The following is a 17,166-nucleotide window of genomic DNA, read 5'->3' as shown; positions in this document are numbered from 1 at the left end:
CAGAAATTGTGTATGAAGCAAAGAGCCTGCTGGTCTTGTGGGCTGGACTGAGTTGCAAAGAGCCAGCAGTACGTACCCAGAGCAGAGAGTGAGGTGCGCAGACCCTGCAGGCAGCCAGCATGGGACAGCACATCTTCTGCTCCACATGCTGAGGCCCTGGGCAGCCTAACCTCATGAGTCTGGCAGATGAACAAATTGCATGGGAGAGGCTCCAGAGCATCGGCACCTTTGCTGAAGGGAGACAGCAGGGGAGTGTGAGCCAGCCTGGAGACAGTGCTAGATCTGCTCTCGACCAGAAAGGAGGGAGCTGTAGAGAAAATGAAAACAATGTTTGCAAGGACTTCAGGAATTGTTCCCTTGTTAATAGAACTGCAATTTGTGGAAATATGATGGAGGGTGAAGGTCTGCAAATACTTAGAGGAATAATGAGCATTGTAAGCAACAGGCACCACAGGGGAGTATGAGAAATAGATTGTACCAGACAGGCCATTTCTGCATAATTACACAATTAGTGGACTGGGGAAGACAGCGGATAACCCTTCACAGTGTGCTGTGGTGTGGCATAGACCTTTTTGGAGACTGGAGCACTAATTAGCTGGCATAGCTTGCCATATGAGAAAAGGATTGATGGAGGGAGAAGCGACCATGCCAAGCACTCGTCTGTCAAGGAGAAAAGGGGAGATGCTGCCTGGGCAAACGGCCTCCGTGCTTACTGCACATCGTTCTGGTAGCAACATGGAGGGAATGTTGTGGAAAAAGTCCCACGTTGGGTTCTCAAAAGGGATATTGCAAATACCTGGGAGAGAAGAGAATAAAAAAGTGAGATGGAGAGTTTTGACAGTGAGCATAAAAGGATAATCTCAGTTTTAAATCTGCAAGAAACACAGCTATTGCTTTTGGGCAAGAGCAATTCTAGGCCAAATTATGTAATGAGGAGGAGCTGTTTGGAAAGCAGTAATTCTGAGAGAGCCGTGGCTGTATGAGAAGATAATAGTTCAACAGCAGACTGTAACATGAAGTGGTCCTGAGCTCTGTGCTCCCAGGTATCTACTGGTGAAGGTGGTAGTAGGTGGAATCTCCTTGGGCCAGCTGTCGCCTTGACTGTGCATTCATGAACAAGGCAGAGGTGAATTGGCAGTGACCCAAGGTAGAGGAGAATGGGCTGGCTGGTGAAAGGCAGGAGGCCTCCCTTTGGCCTGGAGGAGCCAAATATATGGAGTGGCTGAGAGAAGAGAAAGTGAATCAAAGTCTGGAGATGGCTGCTCTTGTGCTTTGTGCCCTCACATCTGTCCAAGAGGCAGCCTGTTGAGGAGAAAAATTATAACAGGGATTTGCTGCCACTTCTGTTTTCGCTGTGGACTTGCAAGCCATTCCCCAGGCACTTCTGTCTGTGGGTTAGAGAAGTTACGTAAAAAAAATGCTCTCTTCATAGACCTGAACCTAAGGCAGCCCAGAGCAGGGCACAGATTAACATTCCCTAGCATTGACCAGACATGGGACTGTGATGTGAACAGCACTGCTTTCTCTAAATGGACTCTGTGATGAAGCAGCGTCTGTGATGTTTTCTTTTCTCCTCCATTCAATCAAATGCAGTAGATCCAATTGTTCTCTTCCTTAAGTCACATTTTAACTGGGCAAATATGACACAGAACAACACCTGCTCTGCATAATTTACTCATCTATCTGATCATGCTCTCTACCCACAGTACTGCAGTCAGTGATGCTGTATCTACTTTTCTTAGGCTTTTGAGCTTCCAGAAGATGTTTCTGGGGAAGAACCATTTCATTTAGATAGAGAGGTAATCTCTAATTGCTAAACAATATTCTGTAAAGCAGAGTTTAGGTGTTACAGTAGATGTCCTTGCGGAGCCTTTCCAAGTAGCATGATTTGGTGGGTATGGCATTGGCAGGACTTTTCATAGGCACTTTCTGGTCTTGGCACAAGACCAGAATAAAGTGGAACCCATGTTGAGAAGAGGCTGGGAATCTCTTCGTTTCATGGAGCCTTGTGGACATTTTCACATCTGACATGACCTGCATATAGTTTCTGACCTAAGATCAGGTCTCTAGAAGCTTCAAGAACAGCTTTTAATTATTCTTGTTCCTTGTGGTCTCAGACTCTCCTGCCCAACCTTTCTTCTGCCCAACTTGTGCCTGAATGGGGGAATGAACGTATCAAATGTGCTTTTTCTCTCTTAGCCCTGTGGCTATGGATTTGGATGCAATTCACCTTTGCAGAGCATTCTCTAGCTTTGGGCAGCAGCCTTTAGATTGTAAGTCTGAGGGTCTAATGGACAGAGAGGGGAAACGATGGATCAGGGAATGCACAAGTTAGTGGATTGCAAGTAAGCAGCACCTCCTACAGATTTCTCTAGGTCATGCGTGGACCTGGCACGATGTGTAGCAGTGGATCACGCAGATCCACTCAGATAAGAGATGGAGGTGTCCCAACGCCTATTGCTGCAGGGTTCACACATGCAAGGGCTCTGCATCTGCTTCCATTCCTGTGGTGCAAGACTGACCCGGTGAGCAGGCAGAGGGCTGAGGGGGGGTGGGAAAGCTTCATGCTATCACTTAAATATAAACATTCCTAAAAGCAACTTTCTGATTTCTTTGTAGGAGGCCATAACCTGCTGGGGCCTTCAGCACTTCAGCAGAATTGCACCCAGAGAAAAAGAGAACATAAGAATTCATGGAATTTTCCCCAAAACCTCCTGACCTTTTCTCACCAGACATACTTAAAAGGCTTAGGACTGAAGCATGACTGGAGGAGGCCCTGTTCATTGATTGCGCATGAAAATTGCTGTTGATTGCAGAGACATCACAAGGAAAAAGATTTTTTTTTTTATTATTTTTTATTTTTTTGTTTGAAGGAAATGGCAGACATCTCTAGCTGGGATGAAAAGTGTCTGGGAGGATTTCAGAGAGACTGAGGGCTGGGGGCAGCTAGGTAAGGAGTTGACTTCTGCTTTCAATGTGGCAGGGAGAGCGCAGGTATGGTAACTGAACTACTGAACTTAGGCTGTCCCAGACTGGTTGGAGAGTCAGTGCCATCACTGGTAACATACAAGCCCTTGGTGCTGCTGCTTCCAAAGCAAAGATGAAGCCCGTGTCCAAGCTCAGTGCAGATTGCTTGTCATGGCCATGGTGGGCCGTGAGCACCTATTGTCATAAGGAGTGTCACAGCGACTGAACTGACTGCTGCTGTGTGAGGGCAGCCAGACATCGAAGGTTGGTGGTGTGAGGCACCCCAAAGAGGTACTCACAGCACCCATTTCCTCCAGGAGAGGAGCATTGTACAGCCTCGCGGAGCAGCTGCAGAGGCTGTGGTTTGTCTAAGCTGGCAGTGACTCTTCTGTCATTAATGTCCAAGAGACAGGCTTGCTGAACATGTTGGGATTGGGGAAAAGCCATCCTCGGGAGATGAGTCAGCACTGGCTTTCCTTTCATCCTCTCTGCTTACAGAGGAAAACACAACCAGGTTTTATTGAGTTGATAACATATGCTTACTTCTGTGAGCAAAAATGTGTATGGTTATCAGACATAACTGTGACATGATAAATCATGTCAAGATGAGGATTTTGTTCCGTAAGCATGAAAAGGAAAAGAAGATGCAATGCAAAATATCCCACTCAGGCTGGCTGAGTGGGATCATCCACAAGGCCTGTGCTGTTATAGCGCTGTGTTTGCATGCACAGTAGGGGGTAAGGCTGGACTAAGGAGTGTGCAGATGTGAAACATGAGTGTGGCAAAATGCCTTTTGTGAAAGAGAGACATCAAGTGATGTTCAGATGGAATTTATTTGTGCCCTTATTGAACAAATAAGGTTTTGCTGTTTGATTTTCCTTTAACCTGAATGGCAACAAAAGATGTGGCAGCAAGAGGTGTAAAAAAAAGGATGATATTTTCCATGAAAAATACGTTCCAGCAGACAAAGCTGTAGCACAACTTTTATTGAACTGATGATCCAGCCAGTGCCAATGTCATTCCTTCTGGAACAAGATGCTTGTTTTGAGTAGATAACCCCAGGATCTTTTTTCTGACCCTGCTCCTGGAGGTGCTGTCTGTGCCTCGATGACAGGGAGGCTGTACTACTTCCAAATAGCTTTGCTTCAAAGACCCTGCTGATAGGATTTTGTGTATCTCCAATTTGCTGTCCCTCCAGATCAAGCTGGGTCAGGAGCCTGAGCTTTGCTGCTCTCATGATGTCATAGTCTTTCTGCAAAGGCTGCAGTGTTTTGTAGGAACAGGGCCATGGAGAAATGGTATCCAGCTGATTGCCTTGATAAAGCAAAAGGATGCTGACAGGTACAGTCTCATTGTATCTTCCTTTATTCTACTTCTCTAGAAATAACGTATAAGTATTTCTGGCTAACATCAATTTTGTGTTGACTCCACTGTTAAATGGGTGATGACAGTTCAAGGTATGGACCATGTAATGTTACACAGAGGTTCCCCTGAAGTTGACGGCCACCTCCTGGTGATACCAGTGAGAGCAGAGTTAAGCCAATACCAAGAGCTTTTGAAAATGCTACGATTTAAAATGGGTCATTGTGCTCCCAAGATTGCTGCCATAAATACAGTCTCAGAAGCTTGTGGAGTGTGCACGCCTGCCTTTGCTTCTGAAATTTGGAGACCAGAGGAACTGGAGTGGGCTTGCTGACTGGGTTTCAGCAAATATCAAGTAGCACTGATGGGTCAGGTCTTTTTTTGCTTTTTATTCTTTTTTTTTTTTCTTTTCTTTTTTATGTCTCCATCAGGCCAGGGGATACTGTATTAATATTTTTTTTCCAGACACAGACCTTGCTATTGCAAGCTACGCTGTTTTCCCCTGGAGTGCACACTGCTGTTCTGCATGGGAGTGGTGCCTTATATCCTCCCAGAAAAGAAGCCAGTATGCAATGCAGCAGCGTGACTCTTAGCTGCGGACTCCGTTCTCCACCGAGCCGATCTGGGATTTTTGTTTGAAGAATTCATTTAACAGCTGCTGACTGCAATGGATGCTGTGTGTGGGAAGAGGTAGGGAGGTTCTCTTTCACGTGGTCTTGGTTCTGACTTCCTGGGGATTATTAAGGAGCCTAAATTTATTAGGCTGGCATATAGGCAAATTATAATGAGGATAAGGACATTCTGCCTGGTAAACTCACTCTGCTGCTCACAGTGTGTTGTAAAATCAGTATGCTGTATTTCATACGAGAATCAGCTGCACTTATGTTATGGCTCAATCTTTTGTGTAATTATATGCCTCCTGTTTGTTAAGCTTAAAGTTGTACAGGAATTGTAAAGACTAGAAAAAAATGCTTGTTGATTGTGTTTCAGGTTGTAACTCTCCATAAGACTGTTTAAATAAATATGCACTAAATGCTATTAGGTAATAGCATAAGGTATATGCAGACTGTCAGATGAGACATGTGGGACTGAAATACCTTTCCCATAGGTTTTATTATATCAGAATATTCACATGAGGACTGAAGTGCTTGCTGGATTTAGCCCATATGTTCGTGTGTCAGGATTGTTCAGGAGAGAGTATATTCCATATGTTTGTGATGCTAAAGCTAGATCTAGAGGGGTGGGTCCCCACCCTGGGACAGGGGCCAGCCACTTGGATAAGATATACAAGATGCACACCTGCCAAGACTAAAATTGATTTGCATATAATATTCCTTGTCTGTCACAGGTGGGTCTGTGATCACTGCCAAGGTACAAAAATACACATTTGGGGTGTTGTTGCTGATGTTTCTTCCTTTCACATGCTCTAGGCTGTTTAGGATAGTGGTGCCAGGCCAGATACTTCCACTTTTGCTTCTTAGACTTTGTCACTTTTATCTTCTGACTCTGAGGCTGTACTGTCTGTTTCTGTGCATAGTGTCACCCTTTGAACACTGTTCAATGAAAGAAAATCCTTGATTATTCATTACTTTGAAATAGAGGGGGAAAAAAAAAAGTAGGGTATCTTTACTGCAGTTGTTAACTTTAACAAACCTGATCCAAACACAAGAAACTTTGAGTCTTTAACTGAAATGAAGGTATGTATTTGCCCAAGTGGTGGAAGAGCTATAGTTTATCTTGAGGAATGATGGGGATGGGAGGGAAGCAAAAAAACTGCAATCTTCATGTGAAGGAACCTGTGGTAGAAGATAGTTCAAGATGAAAATAAAATTGTAGAAGATAAAAAAGGAGGGGGTAAATATGTTGGGTTTTCTGTTTATTTATTTTTATTTTTTCTTTTATGAGAGATGTCTCCATTCAGGAGATATGCTTGCAAGAAACCTATTGCTGAAACATCAAAGTCTCTCAAAACTCTGCAGATCTAACACTAGGTTATCACGCTGAGGAAAGGAAACTGTGTCTGGGCCTCATTATGTCTGATAAATGCTGGCTTATTCATTTTGATGGCTGAATTAATCACTGGTGGTTTACATTGGGCAAGTGACCATGATGGATTTTCATTCATATGGGCTAGCAGAGGAGAGTCCTAAACATAAATACATGTAAGACACTCTTGAGGATTCAAAGAAACCAGTTTCCCAAGGCTGAGGAAAATTGAGCAAAATTGATTGAGTATTGAAACATCCACAGGAAAATGTATGTAAGAACTGGAAGCTCTTTGAGCAGAGGCCAAAAAAGTTGAGATTTCTGAGTCAAGAAGGAGGACAAAGTTTAGCTAATAGTCATCTGAGCTTGTTAGCAATGAAAGCAGCAACTGGAGCCAATAAATATGAACAAATTTTGAAAAGAGAAAAATAGGTAGCAATCCACATGCATCTGGAGATATGGTATATAGAGGACAAGCTAAAAACATCTAGAGGGAAACTGTCTATCAGATACAGCTACAGAATTAAGGGACCCTAGAAACATATTAGTAATATGGAGTATAGTTATGAGTTAAATAATGAAATAAACATATGGAAATTTCATTTGTAATGACTTAGAAAATGCAAAGTAGTCAGTAATCACCATTATTCTGTATTCAGAAAAGAAACAATATGATGGGCTACTGTCCTGTGACCAAAAATCCACAGAGGATGTTAAACAACGTCTATCAGACTCAAACTCCCAATGAACAGGCTTGGTAGCTCTTACCTAAGCGTTCAAAGCAAGTTTGCGTAGGTACTTGCCAGTGTATACCTGTTAGCTTCTCTTCATGCTGTATACAATGTACTCAGTCTGGTGATGTCCTACATTCAAATTGCAAAATAATAGAAAATAAGTGTTTTAAGTTTTCAACTGTATCTCACTTACAGGCAAAGAAGCAACCAACTAGCATATACCAAAAAGTTGTTGCTGTCAGGCAGTTCATTGTTCTGTGAAGTGTTTCTAGTGAGATCATTGTCACTAGCAACTTGGAGGTGAACATGAGATCACTGGTGGAAAAATGAGCAAGCTGACACAGAGACTGTTGGAGTTTCAAGCAGCAATGGGAAGAAAGAAGCAGGAGAGGGTGATCTGAATGGCTAGCATACTGGCTGATTTCAAACAAAATGAAGCTTTACCACAGAGAGGAGTGCTATGAAAGAGCAAGAAATTCATCCTAGTTAGAGAGCAGGAGAACTGCATCCTTCAGAGCCAGGACTTGGTAGGAGCAGCAGTAGAAACATAAGAGAACAGATTTTCCTTGTGCAGCGTGGTGCCTGAATGTGACTCTTGGATGTTAAAATGGCCAGGAAGGGGTGGCAACAGGGATTTTGCCTCTGTTTTTGCCTCTGTACACAAGAGAATGGAATAGTGCCTGTTTTTTTGTGTTCTTAGCTTAATTAGGATTGCAAAATGGGATAGCCGTGAATACGATCCCTGAGCTGGAGAAAATGCCATTACAGCAAGCAATGGAAAAAAGCTTCATCTGTTTAGCTTATCAAAAATAAGATTGAGGGATAACTTGATTACAGTGTGTAAAGTACTTCCATGGGAGAAAATACCAGTTGCTGAAGGGCTTTTTAATATAGAGGAGAAAACAGAGAAAAAACAATAGCCAGACAGTGAAGCCAGATACTCTACTTCAAAGCAGGCGGACATTTTTAACAATGAGGGTGATTAACCGCTGGGAGAAAATCCCAAGGGGGATGATAGCTCCTTCATTTCTTGATGTCCATGCACCAGGCAGGAGTGCTTCTCCGTAAGATATGTTTTACTCACATGCTTAGAACTGGATTTGATTCATGGATAACTGGATTTACTATGTTACCCAGTGCCTTATGGCTTATGGCTCTTTGGGCCTTTGAAGCCCATAGCTGCATCTGGGAATGATCTGACTATACTCTGGAGCTTTCCAGCTGGGGATCCTGATGGACTTTTGAGGCAATGTCAGCATGGCCTGTCCTACTGAAGGGGATTGGGCTGAGTCACTCATCACATGTTGGACTTGTGGAAAAGGGCTTTGTTAACCCCTAAGCAGATGAGACATGGGCTTTATCAGCCACCTTGAGCTCCCAGAGAGTGAAGACAGATACGAGAAATGCAGGTAAGGCTCTCTCCAGCTATTGCTTCCTTTTAGAAAGACCTTCTGGGACAACAAAGATCTGGGTGCAAGACCAGGTGAAATTGCTGTTTATGGTGGGAGCAGCAATATGAGGAGAAAGGCAAGCGTAATCCCTTTGCTGGGTAGAAACAGAATGAGAATGGGTTGCAACCCTCTACTCTTTTTCTTAGACCTCACTGCTTCTCACTTATCACTGAAGTTTGGACCTCAGGAGTTGCCCCAAGCACTTACTTCCACAATGCTCCAGAAGCTGTTCAGAACTTATTTGTAGCCAGAGACAGTCAGCAACAGAAAAACATCTCTGGACTTAATGTGTCCAAGACACTCTCAGAAGAGCTGCTCTCACACTGTAGCACTACTCCCTTGGTCCTCCCACTGTAACCCAGTGCATCTTTTCAGATAACTGGGAGCAGTGAGCAAATAGTTAAAGTTTTGCTTCTCCACCCAGTGGTGGGTGTTGTCAGTGTCAGAAACAATATAAGAACAGTCGGAAGTTGCAGCTGGCAAGTAACATTTGGAGTAGCAGTTGTGGGGCATATAGATCTGGTGTGGACTGTCTTTTCCTGAGACTGTAAACAGTTGTGCAGAATGTCCGAGAACAAGAAAAAAGGGAAAGGAAAGAGCAAAAAGAACAAAGAAGGGAAAAAAGGGGAAAGAGAACCTGACCCAGGAAAAGGTACTTCCCTTTTTTAACAAATTTTACTTAAAGGAAGAAGACAGAAGCAAGAAAGCCAGCAGGAAGGTACTTGTGGGTTGCCTGAATTGGTGCAAATGATAGGGAGCATTTGTCAGGCAAGTGTGGAAATCTCTGCATCTCATTCATATTACATGCTGTTACAGGTCTGCTTCCTTCTTGAACTTTTCTTCTTTTTTAATATCCAAAGCCCAAGAGTACAGGGCAATGTACTGTTTAAAAACAGCAGCATTCAGCTCCTGTCACAGTGATATGGTAATTGAGGGGCGTTGTGCTAATTCTCTGGGGGTTCTGGTGTGTTGTGCTTTGTTGTTTGGTTGTTTTCTTGCTTCTTCTTGAGGTAAATATCAAAAGCTACTATTTTGGAGGATCATAGGAACTTTTCCTTGAGATAGACCAACTCTTTCAGATTTAAGTTAAAGCCTCACTTTTTGTGGTAACTGCATTGGGTTGCAGATAAAGATGTGGATAACAAAACTTCACTCTGCTGATACGCTTATTAGAGAAACTGGGCTATTCTTTAGAGAAGATCTGACTGTTCTTGCTGAATGAGCAAGGCAATACTTAAGATGTTGCTGGTATAAAATGTCTAGATTGCCTTTAACTGATAAGGTTTGATTCCTGAGTAAATGGGGAGTAGAAACTGGGGAAATGTGAGAACTGTCTTGGAGAGAGACAGAAGATTTGATGGTAAAGCAGCACAGTGTTATTTCATTCTCTGTCATGGTATCAGGGAGGGATTATCCCTGGCTGTTTCTTATCTGTAGTTTATCTGGCAATGTATTTGGACAGAGCAGCAGCTCTGTCAGGACTTCATGTTTTATCAGCATTGAGAAGTTACAAGCTGGACCAGTTCCTGGAGGAATCTGTCAGACAGTGTAGCTCTTCACTTGTCTGGATGCCGTTCTGCTCTTGGTCGTACTACCATGGTGCTTGAGAATACTCTTGACCTGAACAGGCTTGCTTTGTCTTCACACTGGTATCAGGATTTATTTGCTCCTAGTCTTTTTCATGCCTTTCCTCGGAGCACAGCCAGCCAGCTCTGTTCACCACCCAGTTGTGCCCTGGGCATAGGGTCTTTTGTGGGCTCTGCCCCAGAACTGCCAGGATGGCAGTGGGTGCTCATGCAGTGGTGGTCTGACCTCAAGCATGGTCTCCTACTTGTGACATCAGAACTTAGCTGCTACTGTGGGATCTGGGAGGAGACTTTTGGGATAGCTTTGGGATGGAGAGCTCAGAAGCACCAAGCAGAGGAAGCAGCTGCTTGAAGATGACTGGATTTGCCTAAGGGGTTCTGCAACATGCAGGGAGTGAGGGCTGTCTCACAGCCATTGGCAGGGACAATCCTTCCCCTTAAGTGCACAGATAGGATGATACAGTGCCTGTATCACGGGCATCTCCTCTATTGTGAGCAAGATGGAGGGGCTGGGGGGATTGAGAAGATTGGGCACAGCTGGGGAATGATGTGCACTGAGACTGCCAAGAGAACAACCACCTGCCTTGAACCTCCTGGACCATGGCAGGGCTGTGGGGCTGCATGTAGGGGAAAGGACCAGGCATGAGCTGAGGGGTTAGACCATTCTGTTTTCTAGTGCTGCATCAAAGCTCTGCAGTAGCTCCCTGCTCCAGAGGAGATAGGTAAAGAGAACTTTCACCTGTGGAGTTACATGTGCTGACAATCTAGTCCTCTGCTGAAGTGCATTGTGAGGGTGTTTTATCACATATATATATATATCCCACAACAAGTCAGTTTGACCAGAGTGCAAAACACCTTTACTCTAGCAATGGCTGCAGAGTGGAATGGGGAATGATTGCATTGATCCTTCCTGTACTTCCTGTGTAGCCAAAGAAAACAAAGGTTCAGGGTTATACTTATGCAGCATGAACAGATTCCTTTTATTACATCTGTTAGTAGATTACTTAGACACAGATCATTCCTTTGTTTTATATTGCTGCAGAGGTTGCCCACTGTTTGCTCTGTATGGCCATCAGAAGAAGACGGTTGGTTGGTTGCCTGTGGTGTTTCTCAATGAAATCCCACTTTGATTTGGGTTGGCTGGGACAGGTGGAATTTGTGAACACCTTCTCCTAGTGTAGGTCTCTTTTCCTGCATAGTCTAAAGGGTACTACAGTGGTGACTTCCCAAAAGGACTTTTAGAAGGGAAGAATTCCTCCCCCAATGCTCTTCTGAACAGATGCCACAGTCCTGGTACGTAGACTTTCACTCCAGGTAGCTGAGTATCCCATGGACTCTACTTTTTCATCTTGTGTCTGGACCTCTGACTGCCTTTCCAGCATGCTCAGGCTGATGTAAAAGCTTAGGCCTGGCACAAAACAAGGAACTGGAAGGCCACTGCAATTTGTGTTCTCTATTTTTTCCCAGGTTGTAATATTTCCATGTAAATGGAGTGTGCTGACCCCTCTGAAACCAAATGGCAGAAGAGGAACCTACAATAAGGCTTAAACAGACTCTCAGGTGACAGGAACATGCATTTCAGTTTGCCAGTGTAGAGGAGACTCAGGAGATTATTATAGAAGAAAAGCTTTCTTTCTTCATGCTGTATTCTTTACCCATTTATGGTTGCTGAGGGCCAAACTTTATTACCTGTAGCATTCTGATAGTCTTGATCTAACTTTTGTGCTCATAGATCTCTGCATAAGAAGTTTCCCCTAGTCAGCCCTTCGTGGCATGCTCTGTAGAGATCCCCAGGACAGTTCCGGGTGGTTTAAGGCAACTGCCCAGTGTATAGAGCTAGTCACTGCCAGGAAATTAAAGCAACAACAACAAAAAATTCTTATTGATCAAGAGAGCTGAAACAGTAGTTTCAGGAAAGAGCACTGATGTATAATAAGGTGCTATGCTTCCCCTGAGGACTCTCAAACTTAGGCAAGGAGAAGGTTCTTCCACTGCAGCTTTTAACATGATTTTGTGGCTTATGTGAATGTGGACAAGAAGCTAGCTGATCTCATGTGAAGTGCTATAGCTTTGTTTTGAGTACAAGGGCTACCTTTAACCTAAATTCACATTTGTATGCCTCTAGTCACAAAACTGTCCTAAAGTGAGTGCCTTGGCTCCAGATTTAGCCAGTGGAACAACCTTTGGAGGCCTCCAGAGGGAGATGATGTCCACCTATGAAGAAGCACCATCAGGATCCCTCTTTTAGATGTATGTAACATACACTGAAAGATAGACAGACTGTGTCCCACTGTGCACATGTGGCAGGCACACCCTGCAGGGGCGATGTGAGCTGCAGAATGTAGCAACTGACTGACAAATAAATGTATAGTGTTCCTGTAGTGCTGGCAAAGTTCATGTCTGTAAGAAAGTTTCCTCACTGCAAGAGATGATGGAACTTTATCAGATGTGGATGGCTAGGGGCAGTCAAAGACATGATACTAAAGCAAGACTGGGGGATGGAAAAGAAGGTGCCATCTCTCGCTCTGGAAGTTCTGTGGTAGACTTTGGAGAACTGGGCCAAAATGACCAGTGAGAATGCAAAAGTTAGAATAGAATGGGGAGGAGCAAACACCACGGCTTTGGCAGTGGAGGTGGAGGCCAGTGCACCAGCCTTCCTGGGGAGACAGGCAAGAGTAGCAACAAAAGGAAGGAAGTCTTGGTAGCAAGGTAGGCAAGTGGCAAATTGTAAAGGGAAGGGCTGTGAGACTGGACAGTCTGAGCTTCGTCTGTACTTCTGTGAGGTTGCTTGGGGAGAAAAGACCAGAGAAATGTAAAGCATTCGGCTGGTTAAATTCTCCAGCAATTCCAGACATTCTCTCTTATTTTTACTTGGGGGTGAGGAAAACATTGCGTGTGCACTGAGCTTTTGTTGTTTGTCAGTGCTAATAAGGCCAGCGGTACAGGAATGGTGCTGTTTTCTTGAGCTGCCCATGGCAAAGGTTCATACTAGAAAACTGTTTGGAGAGCAGGTGGAGTCTCTGCAGAGAGTGTCTCATTTTTCAGTAGGAACCAGCTTGACCTCAGTTCTCAGATGAGTCAGGATTTGATAGAAGGGTTATGTAGAAAGGCATTGTGATTGAAATTCCAGGGGTCTTAGGGAGGAAGAGCACTCCTGAGCATGAGGCAGTTGTTGTATTGAAGCACAAGCAGGTGTATGTTAGCCAGGTCTACCAGCATGGGGTGCTTTAGAGTGCTGCCATGTTAATACAGAGCTCAGTGAGGGATTTGAAGGTTCCTTGCAGATACCAGGTGCAGGCTTCATGGTGGAAGTTCATGCTGTTGGAGTTACTCAACAGTACTGCAACCAACATAGCTACTTCACTGCTGGTTAGGGTACTTCTGAATGAGTTCCATCTACATCACAGGGTGAACATGCTCTTGAGTTGTTCTTAGTCTTCTGTTTGTAGGAAATATACCAGTTCCAAGGAGCTCATAGAAAGATTAACCAAAAGGTTTGTTTATAAGAGGGATAACCCACAGCGGATATCCTACAGTAGCAGTTTTGTTTTCTATAAACACCCAGACATACAAGGTACCAGCTGTCAGCTGTACTCCAGGATCTGTCCACACGCATATTTTCGCTAGAGCATTTCCACTGTCTAAACTAATGGACTGTTGTTGCCATTGCCATGTGGCTGAGAGCAACGTGCAGTAACTTGCTGAGCTTTGGGAATGGAGGGGTTCTGAGTCACAAGCTCCAGTGATTCATGCTGGGGTAAAGGAAAAGGTTTTTGCTTCCAGCTGCTTTCTGGTCCTTTTTGCTGGAGTTAGCTAGCCCTGCAGAATGGATTGATAAATGAGCAAGTGGCTCTATTCCTCCACTGCCTGTGGCTCACGGTGTCATGTGTTAATACAAACAGAAGGGTTATAGGAGAGAGACACAGCAGGGCTGAGGAATGATCCTTCTCTCCTTTCAGGCAGACTACAGGGCTGGGATCTCCTAGCTGGGGAGCAGGATGGAGCAGAGTGGTCCATTAGTAAAAAATCCCACTGTAGATCCAAAACCTTACAAGTCAGAGTCCTGGGCACATCATTTCCAATCCCTTTTTGGAGGTGGATGTAAGTAACCCATGAAAGCCAGTCCCTGGTGAGAAGAGGAACATCTGGAGAAGGGCTGAGCATAGCCTGGCTGCTGACCTTTGGGGTCATGCCCTCAGCTCATTCTCCTGCCTTTGTTAATGTGACAGGTTCCAGCTGCAAAGCAGCTAAGTGAAAGCTGTGTTGCCATGATCCTTTTTTCTGCAACTGGACTGCTAGCCTTGTGCTCAGAGTGCTATCCTAATCTCCAGTCTCATCTCAGCACTGGGCTCTAGTGGGACTGAAGCACATACTTGAGCTCAAAACTGACTGGAGAAGGTGGGAGGACACCAGGGCAGGGTAAGTGTGTGGACCTGCATCCCATTTCTGCTGTATAACTCCAGGGGCAGCGAGAGGAAGGGAAAAGAGCCTTTTCTTTCTCTAACTCATCCTCATTTCCCCTGGGACTTCAATGAATGCTTTCAAGTATGTAAGGGCGAGTTCAGTGTGGAGATCATATGATCCTGTGCCTTTTTCAGTGCCTGGACACTTTGCTACAGAAGGGCCGTGCTCTTGCAGTAAGCAATGTGGCTGTAGGGAGGATGTGGAGCTATGGGTCACATATGGCTCTTGCTTGGATGTGCTTCTTCTCTTCTGGAAGTAAAGCTCAATGAAAAATAAAGTGTTTCTTGAAGAGAACTTGAAGACCATAAGTCTGAGAGCAGCTGAGCTTGCAGTTCATGATTAGGACCAAAAATAACGGCTGGTTCCTTTGGCTAAGAAATTGCTGGTCTGTGAATTCCCAGCAAGGGCTGGCTGTCCGCTCTGTGCTGGAGACTGTGTTCAGGGCAGAGGCCAGGAATCAGTGAGATAACCTGATGCTATTCTTTGGGATAGCTCCAGCTCATCATCACTAAGGATGAGGCTGGAGGTGAATGGAAAGCCAGGCAAAAGCACCCCCCAGCTCCTGATTGTCACAGTTTCTTTGGTGCTGTGTCAAGCTAGTTACCCTAGCTTCTGTAATCCTAGAGGCAGGTCACACTCCACCAACACCAGGGATGTGGAAGATGTGCTGGCAGTAGAGGTATTTTCAGATGGCAAAGACCTGTAGTTCAGACATGTGTCATGTGTTGCATGACCTCTTGTCTGGGGCAGAATAACGAAACACATGATTAGGAAATGTGTGTCCATGAGGGAACCTGTCACTAGACCCACAAGGACCCAATTGGAGCAAAACTGCAAGGTCCTTAACCATCTCCAGAGAACATGCTGAGCAGTGAAAGACTTGCATGGACACTCATCCTGGAAACCATGTTGTACTCCAGGTAGAAAGCTGTATTTTGAACTGAGATGACCTGTGATTGTCCCCCTCTGACAAGGGCAGCGTTATGGTACTGCATTTTTGAGGTGTGCCAAATTGTAACAACAAATACATGTAATCACAGGATGAATTAAACATTTAGGTAATTAATAACTCAGGTAATTAGGTTTGGCACACTCAGTCAGCAGCCCTATGAAGAATTTTAGTTCAGGCATGTCTGGAAGGTGAGAACTTGTCAATATGAGGGAGAGAAGCTTTGCAGAGAAGAGCTGTAAGACACACAAGGCTTGTCTCCATGCAGTAATGGTGATGATCACACTAACGAGGAGCCAGTGGTCCTGGAGCTCTTTGACAGCTTGTCTCACCCTTACAATGCCCTTAGGTTTTTGACTACATATGCAAGTCAAAGCCCAGATTATCTTGCTGATTTCTTTTGCATGGTGGTGAGTGAGAGGGGAAGGGAACTGCATTTGCTCTCCAAATCTGAGACTTCTGGCTGGCAGCTCAGAAAAAGAAAGACGGACACAAAAGTATGAGTTGGACAGAAAGGTGTTCTTCAGGGAAGCAGTGAACATTTAAATTATCTTAAACCCATGCTAAAACTGAGCGCCCATAAATTCAAAGCAGATTTCCTACATTGTTCACTGACGTTTGGAAGCCCTTCAGAGAAACCTCTTTTTGGTGTCAGAATTTGCACATTTGCTTAATTTGAGGGTAAAATCAGGTTAAAATCTATCAGCCAGGTTCTCAACAGATGTTTCTCTGGCCTAAGTCTTCTGGCTTTGTTAGTCTGTGTAGGATGTGTACCAGCTGAGCATCCAACCCTCTTGCTTTCAACAGCTTTTTGATTGGAAGGCTGGGACTTTATTTCAGCTACAAAACTGTATATGTGTACATGTGTTTGTGCTCACATGAATTTTTCATTCCACTTTGAAGTCCATGGCACTTTGCAAGAGTCCCCTGGTTCCTGATGTGCTCCAGCCCTTGTGGAGGTGTGGGGGATATTCAGTTTTGGCTAGCAGATTACTCCAGCAAAGCCTGTACCAATTCTGTTGCTCCTTGTATACCTCTTGCACACCTCTTCCTCCAGTGAAACCACTGACAAAGCCCCCCCACTCAGCAGTTTTGTCTCTGGTTCAAAACACACCAAAATAACCCTTCATGTTCAAGATGTTTCCCACCCCTTGGCTTAACCTGAGCACTCCTGGAGTAAGGTCCAAGGGATGGGGAGTTCCTTTCCCTTTGCTACTGGACTCCCCCAGGCAATCTGCTCGAAGCTTTTGTGCCTCGAGTGCAGAGATTACCTGGAGTACAGTGATGCTCCCAGCCAGCAACAGCAGCTGCTTGGTATCACTGACTCACCAGTGCTCTCTCTTCCAGCCTGCTGAATCTCTCTCCCACTGGGGATCTTTTCATTACTGCCTCAGCTGGTGCTGGGCTGCAGCCCTGATGTGTGCTGCTGTGTGTGGTGTTCACACAGCCATCTCTGCTTGTTGTGACCGACCACTTATCCTTGGAGTAGTCAGTCTTCTGATCTGGAAGTCAGGAATGGGGAGCAGAAGAAACCCCCCCATGATTCAGGTGGAAACAGTTAGAGACCTGCTACTCCACCTGGACTGTCACAGGTGCATGGGGCCAGATGAGATCCACCCAAGGGTGCTGAGGGAGTAGGTGGATGTGATTGCTGGGCTGCTTTCCAT

At 44.8% G+C, this 17,166-nt stretch overlaps 1 protein-coding gene across 2 annotated transcripts in view; it reads left to right on the top strand.

The window, feature by feature from the left end:
- The first annotated feature begins 4,883 nt into the window (after positions 1-4,883).
- The window catches only part of NRG2 (neuregulin 2), a 98,155-nt gene continuing 85,872 nt past the window's right edge, over positions 4,884-17,166 (top strand). For both annotated transcript variants that reach the window (XM_032196747.1, XM_032196746.1), the window contains exon 1: positions 4,884-5,019. In XM_032196747.1, the coding sequence (XP_032052638.1) occupies positions 5,001-5,019 (19 nt within the window). In that variant the 5' untranslated portion in view covers positions 4,884-5,000. The remainder of the gene's footprint in view (positions 5,020-17,166) is intronic.

The sequence above is a fragment of the Aythya fuligula genome, chromosome 14, assembly GCF_009819795.1.
Source record: "Aythya fuligula isolate bAytFul2 chromosome 14, bAytFul2.pri, whole genome shotgun sequence".
NCBI lineage: Eukaryota > Metazoa > Chordata > Aves > Anseriformes > Anatidae > Aythya > Aythya fuligula.
This window is presented reverse-complemented; position numbering and strand designations above follow the sequence as displayed.